This window comes from Martes martes (genome assembly GCF_963455335.1).
Source record: "Martes martes genome assembly, chromosome: 1".
Taxonomy (NCBI): Eukaryota; Metazoa; Chordata; class Mammalia; order Carnivora; family Mustelidae; genus Martes; species Martes martes.
This window is the reverse complement of record NC_137888.1, coordinates 55,112,973-55,139,842: the sequence shown is the minus strand read 5'-3', so window position 1 is coordinate 55,139,842 and position 26,870 is coordinate 55,112,973. Positions and strand designations below refer to the sequence as shown.

Genomic DNA, 26,870 nt, shown 5'->3' with positions numbered 1-26,870 from the left:
TTCCCATACCTACCTCCAGAGATATTGATTCCTTAAGACTAATATGGAGTTCAGATAGTCTCATGTAGGTGGCCTAGGAAAACTATGAGAATTACTGGTCTATATCTTGTATATTTCTTATGTGTTTTCCTAGGTATTTTGCTTTTTTGGTTGCTAATATTCTTCTTTCATTTTTACCTTCTAATTGGCTATTGTTCCCATATAGAAACGCTACTGATTTCCATTTCCTGTTGTTTCTGGGTAATTTCCAAAAGATAAAGGAGGGAAACAGTGGCATTATTCCACAGTTTCAAACCAGAATTCATACTGCTCAATTATCTCAGTTAAGGTTATTAATTGTATGTAAAGTCTTTGGATATTTTTAGAATTTGTTTGAATTTTTAATCATATCCTATGGTGTTTTGTCCCCAGTTAAAGGCCACAAAGAAATGAGAAGAACATTTTCTTTAACTTTGAAAAACTCCATTCATTTAAGAACTGATACCCAGATGGGGAGGGGCTGGGCATTTGAATTAATAACTGATCACGCTTATATGAGGAAGCCTCCATAAAAATCCTTCAAGTATGGGGTTCAGAGAACTTCCAATTTAGTGAACACATCCACATGCCAGGGGAGTGGCACACCCCAACTCCACAGAGACAGATGCTCCAATACTTGGGACCCTTCCAGACCTTGCCCTATGTATCTCTTCATTTGGCTGTTTTTTAAAATCCTTTATCATAGCCTTTTTATGTAATAAATTGGTAAATATCAAGTAAGTGTTTCCTGGAGTTTTGTGAGCTATACTAGCAAATTATTGAACCCAGGAAGGGGTCATGGGAACTCCAATCCATAGCCAGTTGGTGAGAAGTACCAGGAACAACCTAGGACTTGTGACTGGTGTCTGAAGTCAGAGCAGATTTGTGGAACTGAGCCCCTAACTTGCGGGATCTGATACTAACTCTAGGCAGATGGTATCAGAATTTAATTGAATTGTTGGATATCCAGTTAGTGTAGAATTAGTTGATGTGGGAATAAGTCCACATCTCTAGTGTCAGAAGTGCTGTCAATATAGTAGTAGTATGAGAGTAAAGGAACATAATGTGTTTTCTCTGGACAGCCATAAACAAAGAGCTATACTTCCACCCCAAAGAACAAATTATAATCTCACCTGCATGATTTGGAAGGAAAAATTTTCTTGTAAGAACTTCTTAATGTGAGGGACCACACCTTTCGGTAGAGTATTAATTGCAGTCAATAATTTCTTCACTTCTAATAGTAAGTTAACAGGGACAAGATCAGGTGTGTCCTTTTCCTGTTTACCCTAGAAGAAAATGATTATTAAAAATTTACACAGTTATATATATTCTTATTACTCTAAATATTAAGACTAGACAAAACATTAAAAGAAAGAACAGAGACTAGGGCACCTAGGTGGGTCAGTTGGTTAAGTATCCACTTCTTTTTTTCTTTTTTTTTTAAATTTTATTTATTTGTTTGACAGAGAGAGAGATCACAAGTAGGCAGAGAGGCAGGCAGAGAGAGAGAGGAGGAAGCAGGCTCCCCACTGGGCAGAGAGCCTGATGCAGGGCTCGATCCCACGACCCTGGGATCATGACCTGAGCCGAAGGCAGAGGCTTTAACCCACTGAGCCACACAGGCGCCCCTAAGTGTCCAATTCTTGATCTCAGCTCGGGTCTTGATCTCAAGGTCATGAGTTTAAAGTCCCACATTGGGCTCCATGAACAAAGTGCTTGTATATACTATATGTAGATAACTATGACAAAGTGATAGAAAATCGAAATAAGAATAAGACATTCTCAGGCGCCTGTGTAGCTCAGATAGTCAGGTGTCTGCCTTTGGCTCACGTCCTGGGATTAAGCCCCACATCAGGCTCCCAGCTTGCTCAGCTCGGAGTCTGCTTCACCTCTCCCTCGGCTCTTCCCCAGCTTGTGTGTCTCTCTGTCTCTCTCTCTCAAATGAATAAATAAAATCTTTTTTAAAAAATTTTTTAATAAAGAAAAAGAACAAGACATTCCCTCTGCTTTCAAAGACTTAAAATATAGCAGGAAATTTAAGACCAAAATTCAGGAAGCTTTAATATCCAGAAGCCTTAATATACAGAAATAAATATATAAATTCATTTGGAAGTTAGAAATATTCTAAAATAGGAATAATTATACCACTTTTAACAGGATAGTGGAATGGGAAATATCTGCAATTTAAGGCTTAAATGTGAATTAGGCTTCAAAAAATGACTGCCCTACAGAAATACACAGATTGCATTGAATTGACCCACTTAAAGGCATAAAAAATGCTAAGTTTAAAGTATTACATAGATTATTCTACATAACAATATGAAAGCTAGATCTAAGAGTACTTTTTATATATGTGACTGATGCTTTAGTGACTAAACACACAGCATATTGAAAATAAAATTGTAATAGTTTAAATTATAAACAAAGTAGTAAAACAGAATGACTTAATTCAGTCAGAGCTAAGGCATACTAATTTTGGGTCTATAGGAACTCATTCTTACGGACTTAATAAGCCATCATTAATGTCTAATCAATAGCTATATATAGTCAAGTCCTGCTGGACTGTATATTAACATTAGTTGTGAGGAACAGGTGGGCAACAGAAATGGAGAAGCACCTGGAACACATGGATGATGGACTGCCTTCAAACCTTAACAAGACCCCACAGTTCCTATACCATGTTTAAACTTTGGGAATATGAGTACATTGTGCTGACCTCTGAAAATCAGAAAAGACAGCTTCTTATTATGGAGGCCATGTAAAGCTTAAGTCACTGAAAATGCCTTGGGGGTGGGGAGGAGTTGACTCTCTGACCATCAGTCAGGTCTTTCAGACTGCAATTACCCAGGAAAGTAACCAGGACTCAATATGGTAGGACTACCTGCCTACTCTCCCCTTCTGGGTTTGAGTTTTTGTTTTTTTTTTTTAATTTTATTTAATTTTATTCTTTTCAGTGTTCAAAAATTAATTGTTTATGCACTACACCCAGTGTTTCATGGGTTTGAGTCTTAAATTAAGATTCCTCCAACCCCATCAATATCCAACAAATAACCTTACACTTTATTTCATTATATGAAAATTATATCCAAAAATGTAGGAAAGTGTATTTAGTTCACTAAATCTCAGTGAAGGGTATGTAAGTATTCATTGTATTATTCTTGCAACTTTTCTGTAGGTTTGAAATTTTCCAAAAAGTTTATAAAAACAAAAAGCTTCCACAATGTAACTAGACAAACCCTTCAAAAGAATGACCACTGTCAGTAGGGCATACATTTCAAACTAAAGGTCAGTTCTGCAGTCAAAAGTCACCACAAAATCATCTAATATTAATTACCAAACTGATACACAAGCAAGATTATGGTATGAATAAAAATTTTTAATAGGACATACTATAAGCTTTATGCTTATTAAATATTTTTCTTACTGTAAATATAATTTATTAAGTTAGTGGTCATAAATTATATAACTACAATTATTTAAGCCAGTTACTAAAATATCTGATGCTCAATCCATTTCACAAAATTAAGTTAGCCTCTAAACCAAATTCAGGTCAAAGTTTTCACCTCCTTTAACTTTTGTTTTTCCAGTTCTGTATTTAGAAATTCACTTTCTAGATCTAATCCTTGCTCGCTCAAGTGTACATCCCTATATACATCTGTATATATTTTATTTTCTCTGCAACATTTTTTACAGTGATAACCTCATGCAGTTAAATAATATGAATATTTTATGTTCATATATTTTCTCCTGTTACTAGATAACCTTTACAAAATTTATTAACAGTGGACATCAATAATCACATAAAACTATGTGTAAATTAAAACTGAACTAAAAAAAACCCAAATAGCTCTTCATCCACCCTTCATTAAATATAAGTACATGTGATATATATATATATATGTATATATACATATACATATTTTTTAAGCTACCATAAAATATATTGTCACTGGCAATATAAACCTTATAGTAATGTATACTTGATTCTCCTTCATTTTGAACTGGAATTTCTAACAGTAAAGATGATAAAAACAGGAAAGAGAATTTCAAAACAACTCTGAAAATTTCTTACTAAATAATTTTCTTTGCATGTGTGTAGTTTTCATTTTGTTTGGATTTTGCTTTAAAGGACAAGTAAAGGATTTCTTAAAATTGATTGTCTTATGTTTCTGGACAAGTCAATTCGATCACCTACAAGTTTTAACTTACAGTGAGAACTGGTGCTTAAGATAACATTGAGACAGAAGTATCAATTACCAGAGATTTAATTATGACCATAATTTTACTTATAAAGGAAAGAAAGTAGAGTCACCCCTAAATTCTGAAGAGATAAGTAAACTGACTAGATTTACAATTACACTGTCATAATTACTTATTATTAATTCATTCATAATTAATGAAAATTAACTCTTACCAGTTGGTCAGTAGATTTTTCTACCTTATTCTTGATTTCCTCCTTAGTCTGCTCCTCCACAGTTGGAGCCCTACTTTAAATGAAAAAGAAAGAAATGTGTATTCAGAGTATCTCCCTATAAAGAACACTATTAAATTGTAGTAGTAAAGAATCTAACAAGTGAATTTGTCTGAAAGTTCGAAAGTGTAAACAATATATAGCAAGACTGATAATAGTGGTAGGTGTCATATCTTTAGGGATGCAAGTTAAAGAAAAAAAAAGTATGCTCTGCCTTTACTGGATAGCGCTAAACAGAAATTAAAGCAGATATAAAAAATTTTCTTGGACACAGAATATACCAAAATCATGGGAAAAAATTAACTTTACAGCACTGTTTCAATGTAAAGAAAAATGGGTCTTAAAAAGGCTGAGGTTTATGAAGATAATAAAGGTTTGGAAGGGATCTATCTTATGCAGATGCTTTTATTTTTTTGTTCCAGGTTTCTGGCCTTATAGTTATCCATTTTTCCAAAATGATTTTTTAAAATTGAGAGAGAATATCATATTTAAAAATTAACTATTTTTGCAAAATAGTTAATTTGTAAATTGTTAAGTTTTGCTTCTGACATTGGTTCAAAATATGAACATATGCAGTGTTACATACAGAACTGAAAAACTATTTATAAAATTGCTTTTGTCTACATACAGAACCATGATATAGGGCCCATAATATAAGAACCGTAACATAAGACCATATAGGATTTATATGATCTTAATTCTATACACTAGCAGAGAAAAAACTGAGTGAGAAACAGCAATGGATCAACTCAGCATTGTGCTTTATAAAAATCACCCTATCTTACTTCACACATATGTATTTATTTCTTAGATGATCATTTACCATCCACCACGTGCCTACTGATTTTGTCAGGGGAAACTGGGACCGATAAATAGTACAGTATTTCACATAGTGAAAGTTTCAACAGAAGAGGATTTATACACAAAAACAGTATTTCACAAGATGGTTCTCAGTGCTCTTTAAAATGTCATGGCAAAACAAACAAACAAAAAAAGAAAAAAACCACACACACACACACACACACACACACACACACAAAAACACAAAAAAAGCCTCTTTTTTTTTTTTTTTAATTATTTTGACAGGCAGAGATCACAAGTAGGCAGAGAGGCAGGCCGAGAGAGAGAGGGAGAAGCAGGCTCCCCGCTGAGCAGAGAGCCCGACATGGGGATCGATCCCAGAACCCCGGGAACACGACCTGAGCCGAAGGCAGAGGCCTTAACCCACTGAGCCACCCAGGTGCCCCCAAAAAAAGCCTCTTACCTGTCTTTTCATCCACTTCAAAGCTCCACTCCAAAAAGTAACACAAGGAACAGTCTTGTGTTGTCAATGAATGAAAAATACTACAGCAGTATGCTGAAGACTCTCCAGGTTGTATAATAGTATAAAAAATTGTCACATGTGTACCTTTCTGGCTAACTCTATTTCATGATCATTCACTCCTTGACCCAACAGTTCTCAGTCCCAGACACACATTAAAATCACCTGCGAAACTTCTGAACCATCCAGGTGCCCAGACCCTACTTTAGCACTTCTTAAGTGTGGAACGTGGGCTGCTATATTCACCATAGTTTCTCGAACAATTTTTGATATGTAAACTTAACTAATCCTCATTCCCTCCCCAACATTAAAATTGCTCTATTGAAGGTTACTAATGAAATCCTACTATTTATTTCAACAGCTTTGTCTTTGTTCTTCATTCTACCTGTCTTTCTGCATCATTTAACATTGCCCATCATACCTTCCAACCATCCTCGAAAACCTTTGCCATCTTCACTGCTTCTGGTTCTCCTCCTAGCCCTCCACTTCTGTTTCTACTACTGGCTACACCTGTTCCTCATTTGTCATATTCATTCATTATTTTAATAATATTTAAAACAAACTATATACATTAATGGCATCAAACCATGCTCCTGGTATATTAGCATAGAAAAGATATACAAGCAGTCATCAATGGCAGTCATTTTATATATTAAAATGATTAAATTGATGTCCAGAGAGGTTATATAACATGTTTTTAAGTTATACACCTAGAAAGCAGCAAAGATAGAACTAGACACAAGACTATTATTTTTCTTTTGCTATTTTTGTTGCTTTTACCACCTATATGCCTTGTTCTGCTACTAGGAGCTGAAGTTTTGCTGTAACAATATATCCTGAAATATACATAATATATATACTAATGTTCCATTTTTTAGAAGATTTATTTATCCATTTGAGAGAGAAAGAGGTGGGGGAAGGAACAGAGGGGAAGAATCTCAAGCAGACTGCCCGGCAACTGGGTAGCCTGACATGGGGCTCAATCCCATGACACATTAGCCGAAACCAAGAGTCAGACATGTAACTAACTGAGCCACCCAGGTGCTCCACTAATGTTCTATTTTTATCTATTTTCTTACATTTTCTACTTAAATCAATAACATTTATGCCCACATATAAATAAATCCTCTCAGATAGGAATTAGGCCCTTCTAATTCACTACTTAACCTCCAAGTCTCTATCCCAACATCAGACATAAAGAAGGCACTCAAATATTTATTGGATGAATGAATAAAAAAATAAGCAAATTTTCATGAATTCTAACAGCACCCATATTTCTTTTGAATTTTTTTTCAGTGTTCCAAAATTCATTGTTTATCACCACACCCAGTGTTCCATGCAATACGTGCCCTCCATAATAGCCACCACCAGGCTCACCCAACACCCCACCCCCCAAAAACTCTCAGTTTGTTTCTCATGGTTTGTCTCCCCTCTGATCTTCCCCAACTAACTTTACCTCTCCATCTCCGAATGTCTTCCTAGTTATTCCTTATGCTCCACAAGTAAGTGAACCCATATGATAATTGACTCTCTCTGCTTGACTTATTTCACTGAGCATAATCTTCTCCAGACCTGTCCATGTTGATACAAAAGTTGGGTATTCATCCTTTCTGATGGAGGCATGATATTCCATTGTATATATGGACTATATCTTCTTTATCCATTCGTCTGTTGAAGGGCACCTTGGCTCTTCCCACAGTTTGGTGACTGTGGCCATTGCTGCTATGAACATTGGGGTACAGATGGCCCTTCTTTTCACTACATCTGTATCTTTGGGGTAAATATCCAGTAGTGCAATTTCAAGGTCATAAGATAGCTCTATTTTTAATTTCTTAAGGAATCTCCACACTGTTTTCCAAAGCGGCTGCACCAACTTGCATTTCCACCAACAATGTAAGAAGGTTCCCCTTTCTCCACATCCTCTCCAACATTTGTTGCTTCTTGCCTTGTTAATTTTGGCCATTCTAACTGGTGTAAAGTGGTATCTCCATATGGTTTTGATTTGAATCTGCCTGATGGCTAATGATGATAAAGATTTTTTCATGTGTCTGTGAGCCATTTGTATGTCTTCTTTGGAGAAGTGTCTATTCATGTCTTCTGTCCATTTTTTGACCTATCTGTTTTTTGAGTGTTGAGTTTGAGATCTTTATAGGTCTTGGATATCAGCCCTTTGTCTATAGTGTCATTTGAGAATATCTTCTCCCATTCTGTGGGTTGCCTCTTTGTTGACTGTTTCCTTTGCTGTGCAGAAACTTTTGATCTTGATGAAGTACCAAAAGCTCATTTTTGCATTTGTTTCCTTTGTCTTTGGAGACATGTCTTGAAAGAAATTGCTGTGGTCGATGTCAAAGAGATTACTGCCTATATTCATCTCTAGGATTTTGATAGATCCCTGCCTCATGTTAAGGTCTTTTATCCATTTCAAGTTTATCTTTCTATATGGTATAAGAGAATGGTCGAGTTTCATTCTTCTGTACATAGCTGTCCAATTTTCCCAGCACCATTTATTGAAGAGACTGTCATTTTCCACTGGATATTTTTTCCTGCTTTGTCGAAGATTATTTGACCGTAGAGTTGAGGGTCCATATCTGGGCTCTCTACTCTGTTCTACTGGTCTATGTGTCTGTTTTTGTGCCAGTACCATGCTGTCTTGGTGATCACAGCTTTGTAGTAAAGTTTGAAATCAGGCAAAGTGATGACCCCAGTTTTGTTTTGTGTTTGGTTTTTTTTTTTTTTTTTTTTTTTCAAAATTTCCTTAGCAATTCAGGGTCTCTTCTGGTTCCATACAAATTTTAGGATTGTTCCAGGACCTTGAAAAATGCTGGTGGAATTTTGATCGGGATGGAATTGACAGTATAGATGGCTCTACGCAGTGTAGACAATTTAACAACGTTTATTCTTCTGATTCATGAGCATGGAATGCTCTTTCATCTTTTTGTGTCTTCTTCAATTTCTTTCATGAGTGTTCTATAGTTCTTCGAGTACAGATCCTTTACCTCTTTGGTTAGGTTTATTCCCAGGTATCTTATGGTTATTGGTGCTATAGTAAATAGAACTGATTCTCTAATTCTTCTATATTTTCATTGTTAGTGTATAAGAAAGCAACTGATTTCTGTCCATTGATTTTGTATCCTGCCACATTACTGAACTGTTGTGTGGGTTCTAGCAGTTTGGGGGTGGAGTCTTTTGGGTTTTCCATATAAAGTATCATGTCATCTGCAAAGAGAGAGAGTATGAACTCTTTGCCAATTTGAATACCTTTTATTTCTCTTTGTTGTCTGATTGCTGTTGCTAGGACTTCTAATACTTATGGTGAACAACAATGATGAGACTAGACATCCTTGTTGTATTCCTGATCTCAAAGAGAAGACCGTCAGCTTTTCCCCATTAAGGATAATATCTGCTATGGGTTTTTGATAGATAGATTTTATGAAGTTCAGGAATGTTCCCTCTATCCCTATACTTTGAAGTGTTTTAATCAGGAACAGATGCTGGATTTTGTCAAATGCCTTTTCTGCATCAATTGAGAGGATCATGTGGGTTCTTCTCTCTTGTTATTAATTTGTTCTATCACATTGATTGATTTGCGAATGTTGAACCACCCTTGCATCCCCTGGATAAATCCTACCTGGTCATGGTGGATGATCTTTTCAATGTACTGTTGGATCCTATTAGCTAGGATCTTGTTGAGAATCTTGGCACTGAAATTCATCAGGGATATTGGTCTGAAATTCTCCTTTTTGGTGGGGTCTTTGCCTGGTTTGAGGATCAAGGTAATGCCGGCTTCATAAAAAGAATCTGGAAGTTTTTCTTCTGCTTCTACTTTTTTGAAACAGATTCAGGAGAATACGTATTATTTCTTCTTTAAATGTTTGGTAGAATTTTCAGGGAATCCATCAAGTCCTGGGCTCTTGTTTTTTGGGAGATTTTTGATCACTGCTTCAATCTCGTTACTAGATACTGGTCTATTCAGGTTGTCGATTTCTTCCTGATTCAGTTTTGGAAGTTTATAGGTTTCCAGGAATGTACCCATTTCATCTAGGCTGCTTAACATATTGGCATATTAACTGTTGATAATAATTTCTGATGATTGTTTCTATTTTCTTGGTGTTAGTCATGATCTCTCCCCTTTCATTAATAATTTTATTAATTTGGGTCCTCTCTCTTTTCTTTTGGATTAGTTAGGTCAATGGTTTATCGATCTTATTCTTTCAAAACACCAGTTTCTAGTTTCATTGATGTGTTCTACTGTATCTCTAGTTTCAATCTCATTGATCTCTCCTCTAATCTTGACTACTTCCCTTTTTGTGTGTGGGGTTGGCTTAATTTGTTGTTGATTCTCCAGTTCTTTATGGTGTAAAGAGAGCTGGTGTATTCTGGATTTTTCAATTTTTTTGAGGGAGGCTTGGATGGCTACGTATTTCCCTCTTAGGACCGCCTTTGCTGTATCCCATAGGTTTTGGACTGAAGTGTCTTTAGCTTCCAAGTGTTTGAATTCCTTCCACCCTTTCTCTTGCAGTAGAGTTCCAGTTTTAAGCCACTGTGGTCTGAAAATATGTAGGGACTAATCTCAATCTTTTGGTATCAGTTAAGCCCTGATTTGTGACCCAGTATGTGGTCTATTCTGGAGAAACTTCCATGTACACTTGAGAAGAATGGGTATTCTGTTGTTTTAGCGTGGAATGTTCTGTATATATCTATGAGGTCCAACTGGTCCAATGTGTCATTCAATGCTCTCGTGTATTTATTGATTTGCTGCTTCAATGATCTGTCTGTTAATGAGAGTGATGTGTTAAGATTCCCTACTATTAATGTATTCATATCAGTATGACTCTTTATCTTGATTAACAGCTGTCTTATGTAGTTGGCTGCTCCTGTACTGGGGGTATAAATATTTACAATTGTTAGATCTTCGTGGTGGACAGACCCTTTAAGAATGATGTAGTATCCTTCTTTATCTCTGACTAGAGTCTTTTGTTTAAAATCTAATTTATCTGATATGAGAATCACTACCTCAGCTTTCTTTTGAGGCCCATTGGCATGAAGGATGCTTCTCCATCCCTTCACTTTCAGTCTGGATGTATCGTTAGGTTGCAAATGGGTCTCTTGTAGTCAACATATGGACGGGTCCTGTTGTTTTATTTAATCTGCAATGCTGTGTCATTTTATGGAAGTGTTTAGGCCGTTCACATTGAGAATGATTATTGAAAGATACGTTTTTAGTGACAACATGTTGCCTGTGAAGTCCTTGTTTCTATAGATTGTCTCTATAAATTACTGTTATATGATACTCTTGGGTTCTTTCTTTTTTTATAGAACCCCACCCCTTAATATTTCTTGTAGTGCCAGCTTGGTGGTCACATACTCTTAAACCTTGCCAGTCTTGGAAGCTCTTAATCTCTCCATCCATTCTGAATGTCGACTTTGCTGGATAAAATATTCTTGGCTGCATGTTCTTGTCATTTAGTGTCCTGAATATGTCTTGCAGCCCTTTCTAACTTGCCAGGTTTCTGTGGACAGGTCTAACCTCATTCTGATGGACCTTCCTCTGTACATAAGGATCTCTTCCCCCTAGCTGCTCTCAAAAGCTCTTCTCTAAAATTATGATTCTTTAGTCTTACAATCAAGTGCCTCGAGATCTTTCTAGATTCATTGATCTTTGGGGGTGATCTTTCTACCTCTAGGGCATGAACGCTGGTTCCATTTCCCAGATTGGGAAAATTTTCCTGGAGAATTTATTCAACTATATCTTTTAGCCTTCTTTCTTTTTCTTGCCCTCAGGGATCCCAGTAATTATGATGTTGGAACGTTTCATGCATCATTTCCCTAATTCTGTTTTCATGGCTTCTAAGCTGTTTGTTCTAGGCCTCCTCCTGATCCTTTTTCTCTATCAGTTTGTCCTCTAGATCACTAATTCTATCTTCTGCATCGGTTACCCTAGCTCTTAGAGTATTTAGATTAGATTGGATCTCATGGATACCATTTTTAACTTCTTCCCGGTCGGATTTCACCTCTGCCCTAATTGATTCCATGTTGTCACTGATGGTTTTCTCCAACCCAGCCATTGCCTGGTTAATCGTTACCCTGAATTCCCTTTCCGATATACTGTTTATGTCTATATCCAATAGCTCTGATGGAGAGGGCACAGTCTCTGAATTTTTCCTCTGAATTTTTGTTGGGTATTCCTCCTTCTAGACCTTTTGGTGAGAGGAGGTTGAGGGGATGTGTAGCTAAATATATGAACCGTGATCTAGGCAAGGTGCACCATGGAAGGCTTCTGAGCAATTCCATCACCACCAAAAAGAAAGAAAAAAGAAAGAGAGAGAGAGAGAGAGACAAAAAAAAAAAAAAAACAAAAAGAAGAAGAAGAAGAAGAAAGAAAGAAAAGCCCCAGCCAGAATGGGCCCCAAAGGTAAGATTTACAAGGTATAGAAACAAAAATGGATGGGCAAAAAGACCAACTAAAGTAAATTACAAGAAAAATAAAGAACCCAGCCAAAATGAACCCCAAGGACAGGATTTATATAATACCAGAACAAAAATAAATACACAGAAACACTGACAGAAGAAAAAGATAGGATAGAAGAAAAATGTGGGTGAGGAAGGTTATTTGTTGATTCTTATTGATTCTTTGTGTATCTTGGTATCTTTGTTAAAGGACTCAACTTTCCAGAGATAAAGGAAAATTAAAACTTGTTTATATATAAGGGTAGTATTGATTAGGGAAAGAGGATTACCTTGAAGCTTGTATCTATATGCATATTTAAAAAATAGAAAAGAAAAAGGGAAATACAGGTATATGTATGAAAAAAGTTCAAGTTAAAAGGTTATTATGGAATACATTGTATTAAACCTGTAGTTGTAATGGTAAGTTGTTTAAAAAAAATTAAGAACAAGAATAGTGAGAACAAATTAGAAAGTTATATCTATGAAATAGAAACAGGTTTTAGGGCAATACCGAGAGCTTAATTGTTTTCCCCTAATATTGGAGTTTTACAGTTTTATGGGGACCCTGTAGTGATTGTCCTCTCATTATTTTGGCTGGCTTTCTTGGGGCGGTGGGGAGGCTGCCACATTGCTTTTTAGTCAGGCTTGCTTGAGTTAATCCTCCTGCCCCCTATCAAGGGGCTAGGCTCTGTGGAAACTGGTTTTTCAGGCTTTTGCTCTCTGGAGACTTTTGTTCTTTGGCAGCTTTGGGGGTCTTTTTGGAGGTTTCATGGAAAGCAAACTGTACCCAGACCTCCATCTCAGAGAGAAGCCTCAGTCTGCTCCCCTCTGGGTGGTCCAGAACAGACTCCCCCTCTGTAAACTCCACTGAACCATGCAACTTCCCACAGGCAGTGCACGTCCCCAGCCACCGTCTCAGGGGTTGCCAGAAGCACCCACTTGTCTCTGCCCCCCGTGTTGGTAAAACTGCAAGCGATACTGGTCCAGGGAGCCCGCTTCCAGTGGCTGCCTTTGCCGGGACTGCTGTCTGGGGTTCAGACCTCAGGGTTTCACAGGTTGCTGTCTGTAGAGAGCTCCTGACCAGAGATTTCGCTGAGTTCCTGGGAGTGTCCAGACTCTCAGCGGGGCCTAGAGATCGCCCAGCTAGCGCCTGCAGAGAACACTCAGGTGCGGGTGGGGATCTCGGTTCCAACCATGGTTGCACAGTGAGCGCAGAGTGCAAAAGGCTGTGGTTCTAGAAAGTGCCCACCAGACTCCCTCATGCAGGGGTGGGAGTGCACCCCAGCCAAGCCGACAGTGGTGCAAGCCTCGCAACACTGGGGACTTCGGGACCAGGAACTGGAGGCTCTGCCACTGCACTCTGTCTGGCATGGGTGGTCACTGGCAGTGTCTGTCCTGGGACCATGGGCTTAAGCCTGTGCCCATGACCGCCCGATTCCACCAGTTGCCCCTTAAGATTTTTTGCTCTTTTTAAGTACTTTTAACAAGACTCCAAGTTAATGATGGTCCCCAATCATAGGGCACCTTCATATTGGGGCATTACTTTCCAAAGGGTCACTTCTGGTGGCTCCTTCCCCCTTCTGTTTATCCTCTGATATCAGCCCGATTGTTCCCACTCTGCTTTTACCTCTCTACTGGTGTCTTCTGCACACCCCTCCCCCCCCAGAGATCCAGAAGTGTATAATCCTACATCTCAGGCTGATTTCATGGGTGTTCAGAGTGTTCTGGTAGATAATTAGCTCACTTTGCCTAAAAATATAACTTTTTAAATATTTTCCTACTACATTTTAATTCTAAGTACCCAAAATTTTGTCTGTCTTTATTCTCTAAGTACCAAGGAGGTACTTTACATTACAAGCATTACAGTAAATCCTCGTAAAATAAATTAATAGATCACATTAATCTATTTGGCGAGAATGTCCACATGTAGCAAGCTGTAGTACATTTCTCAATTCTTAACTCTTTAGCCGGAGTGTGGCCCTTCAGAGAAATTTTCTGTAATTAGATTTCACGCAGTCTATATCCCCCCCAATCAGTCGCTAAATTATCTCCAAGCATAAGGGTATCTCAATCACATTCTTCCCAAAGTTATGTGGAAAGAACAAATGTTGTATCTTCAAAATGCAACAAATGTAGTTGGTTTTGTCACCCTATCACTTACCTTGTAAAAAACTCTTCTGATAGAGAATCCATGCTCCACAATGTTGTTTTGCAAAAGTCTTATTCCAATGCTTGCAGACGTTTACTACTGATGCTTAACGCTGTAAGAAAAGTATATTTTTATTGGGAAGGTAGAAGGACTACATTCTTTTTCCCCACTATAAAAATATACATGATAATTGAAGAAAATTTTCAAAGAGGTATAAAAGAAAATGAAAATTACATGGTTTCACCATCCAAAGATAAGTCACTGTCTACACTTCAATATGCTCTGTCCAAGCATATTTTACAAATCTGTAATCACACTGAATAAACAATGTTCTACAATACAGTTTTCACCACTGAACACTGTATCAAAAGCATTTTGTTATTTTACACCCCTACTATGTATTCTCACCGTATCAACACAACAATGTATCAACACAACAACTGGCTGACTGGGGTTTCCTAGACCATTACTTTATAGATGGACATTTAGTCTGTTTCCTATTTTTCCAATAATTAATTTTGTGATAAACTTCACCATCCATAAGCCTTTTCTGTATTTATGATTATTTGCTTACAAGAAATTCTCAGAAGCAAAATTTCTATAATTTCTACAAGAAATTCTCAGAAGTAGAATTTCTCAATCAAAAGACACAAATATTTTAAGTCTCAGTGCATATAGCTAACTGGCTTCCCAAAAGGTTCATACTAATTTATTTTCCAGAGTGTATGAGTTTCTATTTAACACAATCTTCAATAACACTAATTGTTTTGTTTTCTTTTAGTCTAAAGATTAACATTTAGTCACTTTCCCCCAATAGATATGATTCTGTATCTTCATAAAATTGAGGGAAGGTAGAATGTATACTTTCTGGTTCAAATATCAATGAATGCTGTGGATGATTTCTCAAAAAGAAAAAAAGCCTGCAGCAACACAAAAGAAAACAAAAAGAAAAGAGTGTCCATTAGAATATCTATTTATATAGCTCTCTACTTAACTATTCCAAAACAATTCTTCTAAAATTAGTCACATTTACTCCCTGATGTTTATAGCTGCACAATATACAATAGCCAAATTACGGAAGAAGCCCAAATGTGCACCCATAGATGAATGGATAAAGAAGATGTGGTATATATGTATGCAATGGAGTATTATTCAGCCATAAAAGAGAATGAATCTTGCCATTTGCAATGACATGGATGGAGCTATAGAATATAAAGCTAAGAAAAATGACCAGAGAAAAGCAAATACTGTAAGATTTCACTCATATGTGGAATTTAAGAAACAAATGAGTGAATGAAAAAAGAAAGAGACAAACCAAGGAACAGACTCTTAAATAGATAACTGATGGTTACCAGAAGGAGGAGAGGGGTGGAAGATGGGTTAAATAAGTGATGGAGATTAAGAAGTACACTTGTGGTGATGAGCACCAGGCGATATATAGAATTGTTGAGTCACTGTACTGTACACCTGACATGGATATAACACTGTATGCTAACTAACTGGAATTAAAATAAAAACAACAAAAAAAGAAACATATCTTAATGAAAGATGTTACTGGAAAGAAGGTATATACACAGTGTAGTTTTGGCTTCTCCCATATGCTTCTATATATAGCTTTGTATATTCTTGTATCTTAAAGGATTTTTTTTTTAAAGAAGGTTAAAAACAGTGCAGTTTCAGTAAGTTGAACACACTATTCTCATATGCTTCAACACATAAGTTTACAAACATATAATGAAAGAAGATGTTACTTAAAAGAAGGTATATACTACAGTGTAACTTCAAAGAGTTAAGGTTAAAACTCATTTGTTTCTACACATAAGCTTATAAATATTTATATCTCAAAAAAAATAAAATTAAATTAATCACATTTGTTCTGTATTTTTTTGAAAGTTCAAGCCTCCAGACTCCATTGTTTCCTGCTAGGCTGATTTCCCTTTCTAATTCCTTTGTCTGAACACCAGGAAGTATTAGAGCAAACATGTGAAACTACTGTTCAGTACTTTGGGACAGAGAAAGAAATGAAGAAGAAAAAGAAAAGAAAGTGATAGCAACAGCACAAAGAAACCAGACCTAGCATGCCTTGCTGCCAAGCCCAAGACTAGAAAAAATTTCTTATTTCTTGCCTCTAAACCACTTATTTATCCTAATAACTGGATAGCCAGTTTTTCTAATAGCATAGCCATAAGTTAGATCGTAGAGCTTTCGGAGGCCCATTATTTAAAATGCAATTCAGCATAGGTAATTTCTAAATCAAGAAAACATGTTCCACAAGATCATTCCCAAGCCACTTACTAAGAATTCAGATTGCATTTACCCAAAGAAGCACTGTTTTACCTGATACTGACTCTCCCTAAATGCCAGAAAAAGACAAGACATAGAAAAGAAGTATCAGCAGGACCTGACCCCTCATAAGCCTTGAGGTCTGAGTATCCTGTCATTAGTGAACTGGCAACTCAGTGCCTGGCTAAAAGAAGTCCCAAACTGGTATTCCTAATTATGATATTGCCTGTACCTATATTCTATGTTTGACTTACACCAGCTCTAAATTACACAGATAAGTCTTGAGAGACAAGGGTAACTCTCCAACAATTCAATGGATACTTCTTAATCAAAACACAAACAAGCAAAATAAGTCAATCAGAGAAAGACAATTATCATATGATCTCTCTGATATGAGGAATTTGAGAGGCAGGGTGGGGGGCCCTGGGGGGCTAGAAGGGAAAAAATTAAACGAGATGAGACCAGGGAGGGAGACAAACCATAAGAGACTCTTAATCTCAGGAAACAAATTGAGGGTTGCTGGGGTGGGGAGGGATAGGGTGGCTGGATTATGGACATTGGGGTGGGTATGTACTATGGTGAGTGCTGTGAATTGTAGAAGACTGATGATTCACAGACCTATACCCCTGAAGCAAATACATTATATGTTAATAAACAAACAAACAAACCACAAACATTTACACACACACACACACACACACACACACACACACAGACTTCTTCCTAAATTTCCTCATCTACTAACAAGTGTTGACGAGGTTGTGGAAAAAAAGGAACCCTCATACACTGGTGGTGGGAACAGAAATTGGTACAGCCCCTGTGGAAAAAAGTATGGAGGTTCCTCAAAATATTAAAAACAGAAATACCACATGATCCAATAATTCTATTAAGTTCCCAAAGAAAATGAAAACACTAATTTGAAAAGATATAAGCACCCCTATTTATTGAAGCATTATTTACAATAGCCAAGATATGGAAGCAACCCAAGTGTCTGTCAATAGATGAATGGATGAGGAAGATGTAGTATATATACATACACATAATACAATGAAGTATTACTTCATAATAAAAAAGGATGAGATCCTGCCATTTGTTAACAACATATGTGGATCTAGAAGTATTCTGCTAAAGGAAATAAGTCAGACTGAGCAAGACAAATACTTAAAAACAAAACAAATGAATAAACAAACATAAAGCAGTATCAGACCTATAAATACAGAGAAGTGATGGTTGCCAGAGGAAAAGGGGTTGGGGCATAGGCAAAATGAGTGAAGAGGAGTAGGAAATACAGGCTTCCAGTTATGAAATGAGTAAGTCACGGGAATAAAAGGCACAATATAGGAACACAGTCAATAATACTATAATAATGTATAGTGACAGATGGTAGCTACACTTGTAATGAGCATAGCATAACCTATAGAAATGATGAATCACTATGTTGTACACTGGAAACTAATGTAACATTGTATGTCAACACTTTAAAAAAAGTTTAAAAAAATAAATTTCTTCATTTAAACACCTCTTAGCTTCTCCTCCAGGCCTAACAAAGTTATGTCTTGCTGTCAGGATAACTCACCTATGCAGAATCCAGTTCTCCTAGGTAAATTATTTTATAGTTTCTCTTATTTTCAAAAACTCAATAAGCAGAATCATATAACTATTTAAATTTGCATTCCCTGTTCAATACCAGTGAAAGAGACAATCTAACCCTAATAATGAAGCAGAGCGACGTTATTCTTTCACATTAAATCAGCTCTACTTCATCTCTTCAATAAAGCTGTATAGAAAAGTACATAGCTTTGAGAATTCTAGGATTGTGATTACACTGTTTTTCTTTTTTCTATAACCTCCCAGCTTGTTTTAATAAAAAGTCAGACAGTATCTCACACACAGAATTTTTTCTAAACACACATGCTTTTTCTAAACAAAGTAATCCCCTCATTTCCGGAATTTAAAAGCCCAAACACAGATACCTCTCACTCTGATAAGCTCTCCTTCAGCCAGTTGTTTACACAGGTCAAGGGGAGCCTGAAAAGGGAGGAAAATTCTCAGGCAATAAGGTAGAGAAGGCCTCTGCTAAGCTATTCAGTGTTCAGCTTGGAAAAAAAAAAAAAGGCATATTAAAAAATCGGAAGATATTTGGATCCCAAATTAAGAGTTAAGAAAAGCTAATGGCTTTTTCAATCTGCTTAGAAATACAACCTGAGCTGAATCTCTGTGATTCAAGGTGAACGGTTTTTGTGATGAAAGGTTTTTCAGGAAAGTATCATCAACCCCATCATTTCCCAGGAGCTAAGCAGATCATGTGTGGCACAGCCCACTGCAAACACCAGCAGGGGCAGGAGCAGTACTTTACAGCCTCTGTGGGGAAGGAAGGTGTCAGCGCCTAGCAACGGAAAGGAAGTAGCCAGCCTGAAACGTTAACACTGTGCTTCTAAAATAATCCAGAGTAGTCATGATTCTAGAAGAGGCTAAAGGAAACCTTTAAAATAAGAGTTAACATAGGAGAAAGGATGGATCTGGTTTCCCGCGGGGTATTAAATTTTTATAAAGATATTATTTATTTACTTGACAGAGAGAGAGAGAGAGAGTGTGTGTGTGTGTGTGTGTGTGTGTGAGAGTAACAGAGGTAGAAGCAGACTCCCCACTGAGCAGGGAGCCCATTGTGGGGCTTGATCCTAGGAACCTGGATCATGACCTGAGCCCAAGGCAGACGCTCAACTGACTGAGTCACCCAGGCACCCCAGTTTATAGCACACCTTTGTCCACCAAGCAAAATGATTTTATCCATGGGTTATTCTACTGGTTGAATAATAAGGTATTACCATCTGTATCTTTACAACAGTAAGATGCCTTTCTCATTGCTCCCTCTGAGCTCCTAGCTCCCACTTTCCCTCTTATCTCCTGAAATTAGAGCAAACTTTTTTTTTAAATAAATGGCAAAGGATTTTCCCATTTTTAAAGTGCTTATTCAATCAGAGAGGACACAGCTTTTGCTTACAATTGTTTAATCATTCGTTCAAATGTTTTCCTTGTAGCACTCTTGTCATCTCCCCAAACAGTATATGAACACATTGTTTTTTAAATCCACTCAAGTGCTCGTCTTAAGTCACCCAATCAAGTGATCAAGTTAGGGGCCAAACAAGTTCATGTTTCAATGTGTGAGGAGATATCCTATGAATTCGCTACCCTTCTGGCCCTTACAGATCACACAATGCCAGAGAGAAAAAGGGAGTATTAAGTGTGCAAAAACAGTAAAAATAGAACTCACCTTTCTCAATGCCATTAGCTTGAAAACAAAATAATATACTTGGTATTTTTCAGAAAAGAAATTCAGTTATGAGAACTTTTCTTATGCCCACTAAATCAGGGTTCCTCGATCTTGGCACTCTTTACATTTTAGGTTGGACGGTTTTTTTGTTATGGGAAGATGTACTATGCATTTTTAGGATATTTAGGAGCACCACTGCCTTCTACCTAATAGATGCTAGTAGCAAACCTATCCCACCTCTCGGCTCCATTGTGAAAAGCAAAAACTTCTCCAAACTCTGCCAAATGTGTCCTGGGGGACAAAATGCCCCAGTTGAAAACCACCTAACTGATTAAAAGTGAAAAGATTAAGTAAATACATAACAGATCGTTCTGAGGAAGAACAGTAAGACTATCTGGGATTTATGCAGCATGTACAAATACAAGCAAATCTTTGTCTACAAGAAAGAAATGACAAAATATCTTATTTAGATTTCATCAAGGTCAAAATTGAGAGATTGCATAGCACTGGTAGTTAAGAGCAGAGAAACACTGGAGTCAGTCTGCAAGGATACATAGAACTGCTCTGACACACCTTGGCTGTGCAACTTTGTTTGAAACTAATCAATATCTGTGCTTCAGTTTCCTCATCTGAAAAACAGGGAAAAAGGTGGTCCCAGCTTCACAGGTTATCAAGATTAAATGTAATAGAAATGTAATAGAACAGTACCTAGGACACAGTACCTAGGACACATTAAGCACTATATAAATGTTACTATCATTATCACCATCATCAAATCTTGTTTAAATTTGTACCACAATCAGTTCACTTTTCTTCCAATTCTCTACTTTGATGGAGAATTGCTATTATGGAGAGGAATGATAATAATGAGCTTAAAAACCACATTATCAAATACATCCCACATGGCACAAATGGCAGCTACTATGCACATTTGACACCTTGCATTTTTCACATCAGGACACATATATATCTCCAACATTCCTTAAACTGCATGATATGCCATTTTATCAGAAAACTATTGATAAACACTTCCTCTTAATTTCTCCTTTTTTCCTTTTGTTATTACTAACAACGCTGTAATAAACAACTTTGAACATGCAACTTGGTAAAATTTTTATAGCCATTATCAAAAGCTAGATTTACTATATCAGCACTGAATTAAGTACACTTAATAGAAGTTCATGGGTCTATTAGCAAAACAGACTCTGATAATGCTTCTTAACACTTCTGCTAGATTTTTTTTTAAAGATTTTATTTATTTATTTATTTATTTATTTATTTATTTATTTTTCAGAAAGAGAGAGAGAGAGCGAGCACACAAGCAGGCAGAGGCAGGCAGAGGTGAAGACAGAAGCTGGCTCCCTGCTGAGCAAGGAGCCCGATGCAGAACTCGATCCCAGAACCCTGGGATCATGACCTGAGCCGAGGGCAGCAGCTTAACCCACTGAGACACCCAGGCGTCCCCACTTCTGCTAGATTTTATCAAAAGAATTCCAAATTCCGGGGCACCTGGGTGGCTCAGTGGGTTAAAGCCTCTGCCTTCAGCTCAGGTCATGATCCCAGGGTACTGGGATCGAGCCCCGCATCGGGCTCTCTGCCCGGCAGAGGGCCTGCTTCCTTTCCTCTCTCTCTGTCTGCCTCTCTGCCTACTTGTGATCTCTATCTGTCAAATAAATAAATAAAATCTTTAAAAAAAAAAAAAAAAAGAATTCCAAATTCCTTGAAGTTGAGATGTGAGATGTTTTGATCTGTATGGGCAGTAATTTTTCAAGGCTTTAAAAAAATATGAAAAGGACACTTTCTAGGAGTAAACCAAGACATTTGGGATGGGAGTGCCTTAAAACCAACATTTTATCTATTATTGATCTGATTATGTCTGCTAGGCAAGCAGCAACAGTCATTCCTGTGGCTTTTCTTTTTAAGATTTTATTCATTCATTTGACAGAGAGAGAGAGAGAGAGAGAGAGAGAGATCACAAGTAGGTAGAGCAGCAGGCAGGGGGCGGGGTGGGAGGGGGAAGCAGGCTCCCCGCTGAGCAGAGAGCCCGATGCAGGGCTGGATCCCAGGACCCCGAGATCATGACCTGAGCCCCTGAGCTGAAGGCAGAGGCCCAACCCACTGAGCCACTCAGGCGCCCCTCCTGTGGCTTTTAAAGTCATAAAGTAGGTGCTCTGTGGCTTTAATACTCCCAAAGTCTTAATTTCTCAAGTGTGAGCTCCAAGTAGACTAGAATGGCTAGGACCATTCATTCAAGTTAGACTCAGATTATACGATTATTTTGTTACTAGCTGTGTTTAGAGTGAACAAAATATACGGATTATTTGGTTTTCTAATTTTCCATTAATTTCTTCCACTTTTACATCTGTTCAACAATGTACCTAGACACAGGTAACCAAACATTATTTTACCCCAAGGAAAAAATGGTTTTCTTAGGCAAACTTCAGGAATGATGGATGATGGTTGGAAAATCTTGTAAAAGTTTTGAGAAACTGAAGATCCTTCCTGCCCCAAAAGATCAGGGCATTCACTATCTCAGTTCTTGTCATTTTGCAAAAATCATTATTTTTTTTTAAGATTTTATTTATTTATTTGACAGAAATCACAAGTAGGCAGAGGAGCAGGCAGAGAGAGAGAGGAGGAAGCAGGCTCCCTGCTGAGCAGAGAGCCCGACGTGGGGCTCGATCCCAAGACCCTGGCATCATGACCTGAGCTCATGACCTGAGCCGAAGGCAGAGGCTTTAACCCACTGAGCCACCCAGGCGCCCCTGCAAAAATCATTATTAACCCTGTCTGGCTGCTTGTCAGAAAGCAAGAACCCTGCAATGTATACACAGTACCCCTTATAAATCTGCCAAAATAGGACATATCTTTGCCAAAATTAGCTTGTCAGAAGTGGGTTTTTAATTCTCTTCAGATCTATCCAGTCAGTTACTTCTGGATTTACACAACAAACCTATAGAATATATCTTAATTTGTTTTCAATATTTGGAATGTATCTACAATGAATATGCACAGGTTAGGACTTACCTGGAAAAAAAATCCAGGTATTAAAATACCCATCAGTTTCAGTTTATTTATAGGTAGCACTGCCAAAACCACGCTGTTCCGAAAGGTAACTAGAAACCATTCAAAGGAGTACATGTTACCAGTAAGCAAATTTTCGAAGTGGAATATTTTCAGTAATGTTGTCATTACTGTTGTTAGACAATAATGAAAAAAAAGGAAAAGGAAACAAGACAGAATGTTGAGAAATGACACAGGTAGAGATGATAATCAAGAAGGAAGTGGAGGACACAATATGCACTTGACTCTCACCACCAATGACAAAGCCTACAATACCCAAATCCAAACTGTTCTACCAATGGTAAGAACACTGATGGGCTCCCATTATCTCAGAAAGAAATATGTTTGTAAGAAAGACTTAGTTGAGAAGGTAGGTCAAACTTTGGTTATGAAGAGTTTTATGTCATAAAATTAATTGGGTATATAAGCTTTTATTTCATCAAAAATAAGATTAATTTTCATCAGCTTCAATGTGTGTAGCCCTAGGCTGAATACTTATGTACAGTGAATTCACATTTGTGTGAATACCCAACTCTGAAATATAAACATTACTGTAATCCATTCTTAAAAGTAAGAAACTGAGGGTTAGAGAGTTTATATTGCTAATAAATTAATTAAAGCAGAAACTCAGGCCCAAGATCACCAACTACAAATTCCATGTTCTTTCCACTATGTCTCATTAAGTGCAGTATGTAACTTTATATAAGCATGGTATTCAGTCATGAGCTGAACTAAATAATGTGCATAAAGACTAATACTCAAAACTATTTACATGGTCTTACTGGTTAGTAAATGATGCTGCAAAGATAAAACATATTAACATTTCATAATAGACTACTCTTGTCAGTTTTTGCTAAGAGAATCCATTTGTTCAACAAAACAATTCAGAAAAACGCCAGGTACTACATGTGGCACTGAAATGAACAATAATTATTGAATGTCTAAATGCTCTGTTAAGGTTAATGATTTTGGAAAAGTCTCTAAATTTTTTTGGTCACATGTATCTAAAGCAATAAATCTAGGAATACACTGAAAATATATGAATAGCAGCTCATTTACGAATTATATGCAGGTATTACTATAATATAAAACAAAGAATGAGACTTAAAAAAGTAAAATATTTGAATATTTGCTCCCATACTCTGACAGCTTCACATACCCCAAGGCGTGCATATTCCACTTTGGAAAGTGGAGAACAACTTCACATTTTACTTCAAGAAACAATTATCTACCCCTTCCATGAACTTAATAGTATCTACTTTCTGAAAGACTAGAAGTTTAAAAATGGCATATGCAAAGGACTTTCTTCTGTTCAAAGTAGGTCTTCAATAAATACGTTATAATTAAAAATGATTGCTGTACCTTATTTTAAAATAAAATTATATCACTTATCTTCACAAAACTGGATTCAGAAACAATCGATAATACTTGTGTTTAAAAAAAAAAAAGGCAACCTTCTGCTACTAGGATATGAAAGATGTAAAAATGGGGCAAAAAAACACTAACCCAAATTATCCAAACCATGTATTCAGACTAAAACTGAATTCTGTAAAATGTACAGGGAAAAAAAAAAATCAGGGATTGTTTGAAAAGTGAAAAAGTTAATTTTACGGTTTGGCAAATCATTTAGAGATTCAGCTGAATTTTAATAGTTGATTGGGAAAAGAAACAGGAAGAATAAATGAAAAGAGAATAATTTGGGCTTATTTAATAGGTCTTCACCTTTGTGTTGAACAAAACATTTCTGAAAAATGAGAGCTGAAATTCTATAGACTTTGTTTTCTGGCTCGGCATAAAGGGCAAAATTGATTTAATATTAATATTTGAATTGTTTTAACCACAGTAAGACAAGGTATCTAAATAACCACATGCCTAGACCTCTGCCAATTTTCTACCACTAGATTTCTTTGCCTTGAATCTTGAGAACCTGGGCCAATGGAACTTTTGTTCTACCTGCTGTTTATTCCTACAATCCCCTACTTTACACCTGGCCTCATGTACCCATTGAATAGAAGCCCCCCAAAGTCAGGAATTTTCTTTTTCTTTCTTTTTTTTTTTTTTTTAATCCTTCTGTTTTATCCCCAACACCTACAACAGCATCTGGCAAACTTTAAGCACTCATTACTGATCTAGAGAATGAAACTATCCAACCTTCTGCACACTGCAAGTCCTCTGAAGGACTCTGCCAATCTAGAGTTCTCCTTTAGAGGTCAAAAGTAGCCCACATATTACTTTAAGACTGATAACCGCAGATAACAACAGAATAAAGACATGACCTCTATCTTCCGGCAATTACTTCTCCATGTTCTTTGTTGGTTCCTCTAGATATTTAAGTGCCCTATGGTTCAGTGCTTTTTATCCATACTCACCCTTGATAATTTAGGCTCAAGGCTTTAAATTTTTATCTTCAGTCTTATCCTCTCTGTTAACATTAAATAACATATTCAACAGCCCATTCAGCATCTCCTGGATGTCTAGTAGACACTGCAACATAACTGAAACTGAGCTCTATATAGTACCCTTTACCTACAAAATGCCTGAAGCAGCCTCTCAGCCAACTCAGGTCTAGATCAGACAACTGCAGTCAAACCCACAGAAATAAATGCTTATGGTTTTCACCACTGAGTCTGAGGTGATTTGCTATGCAGCAAATACTGAACAGTATGCTATACTATCTAAAATTCCAACACTCTACCCTGATTGATACCTCTGATCCCTTTTCTCCCTCCACAACACTTACTACTACTTTCATATATTTTATTTAATAGGTCTTATTTGTTGTCTATATCTCACATTAAAATAAAAGGTCTAGTTGGGTAAAAACTTTTGTCTATTTGATTCACTGTTATAACCCCAGCACACAGAAATGTACTTACCACTCAAGCACTCATTAAATGTATGTGGGTGAACCAACAATCAGCCCTGTGTTACCTCTGGTATAATTCTCATATTACAACATTTAGTATTCTATAGACTCTGCACTTCTGTCAAAAATTTGTATCTTCATTCAATCTGATTTACCTAACAGAACTTAAGCCCTGGTCATGACAATAAAAATTTCCATTTTACTCTTCAGTACTGAAGACATGCTAAGTTTTTCGAAAAGAAATAAAGGAGCTAGACAGCCCTAATATTGAGTTGTAAGATCCTAACCAAGTTATTTTTTAAATCCCTTTAATGTGTTTCTAGCACTACAAATTAAGGAAAATATCTATGCAAATATAAAGGACAGCAATAAAAATTTATGGAGAAAAGGAATTTTAGGCCAAACTTTAAGATACTGATTGATATTTTGCCCTAAAAAATACTATGTGTTTCTAAAACTAACCTATTTCTCCCAACAGCACTTATTCTGGTTTGTCTAACAGAATCTAGTTCTTTGAATATGAAGGAATATTAGTATTTTTAAAAAATTGTATCCAAATGGTTAAACTAATTTAACTTTTCTTTTTAAATGAAATACAGATGCTCACCTTAGCTACTGTTGTCTTAAAATCTGTGGGCATGAAATAAATGTTCTTTACAAAATATACATATAGTATGTAAATACTCTAAGCCTAAAACTTTTAAAAACTATAAAAAGAATAAAGGAAAAATCTGTATATGGATGGAATTAATAAATATAAAAGTAAAATTAATGATTCTGACAAAAAGAAAAACAATAATAAAATCAGAGCTGGTTCTTAAAAAGCTGAATTCAAGAGACAAACCCCTAGAAAGCCCAAATAAGAAAAAATACAGATAACATTACAATGAAAAAGGAAATTTAAAACTACAATGAAGAGGTTAAAAGAATTACTAGAATCCTGATGAACTTTCTATCAAAACATCTATAAATCTAGAGAAA

The 26,870-nt window shown here is 36.6% G+C and overlaps 1 protein-coding gene across 1 annotated transcript in view; it reads right to left on the bottom strand.

The window, feature by feature from the left end:
• DZIP3 (DAZ interacting zinc finger protein 3) overlaps positions 1–26,870 on the bottom strand; it is a 105,110-nt gene that overhangs the window by 74,803 nt on the left and 3,437 nt on the right. Inside the window, exons 3-5 of the mRNA XM_080815154.1 lie at positions 14,419–14,518; positions 4,433–4,505; positions 1,152–1,304 (exon numbers count right to left, since the gene is read on the bottom strand). Of these exons, the coding sequence (XP_080671280.1) occupies positions 1,152–1,304; positions 4,433–4,505; positions 14,419–14,450 (258 nt within the window). The 5' untranslated portion in view covers positions 14,451–14,518. The remainder of the gene's footprint in view (positions 1–1,151; positions 1,305–4,432; positions 4,506–14,418; positions 14,519–26,870) is intronic.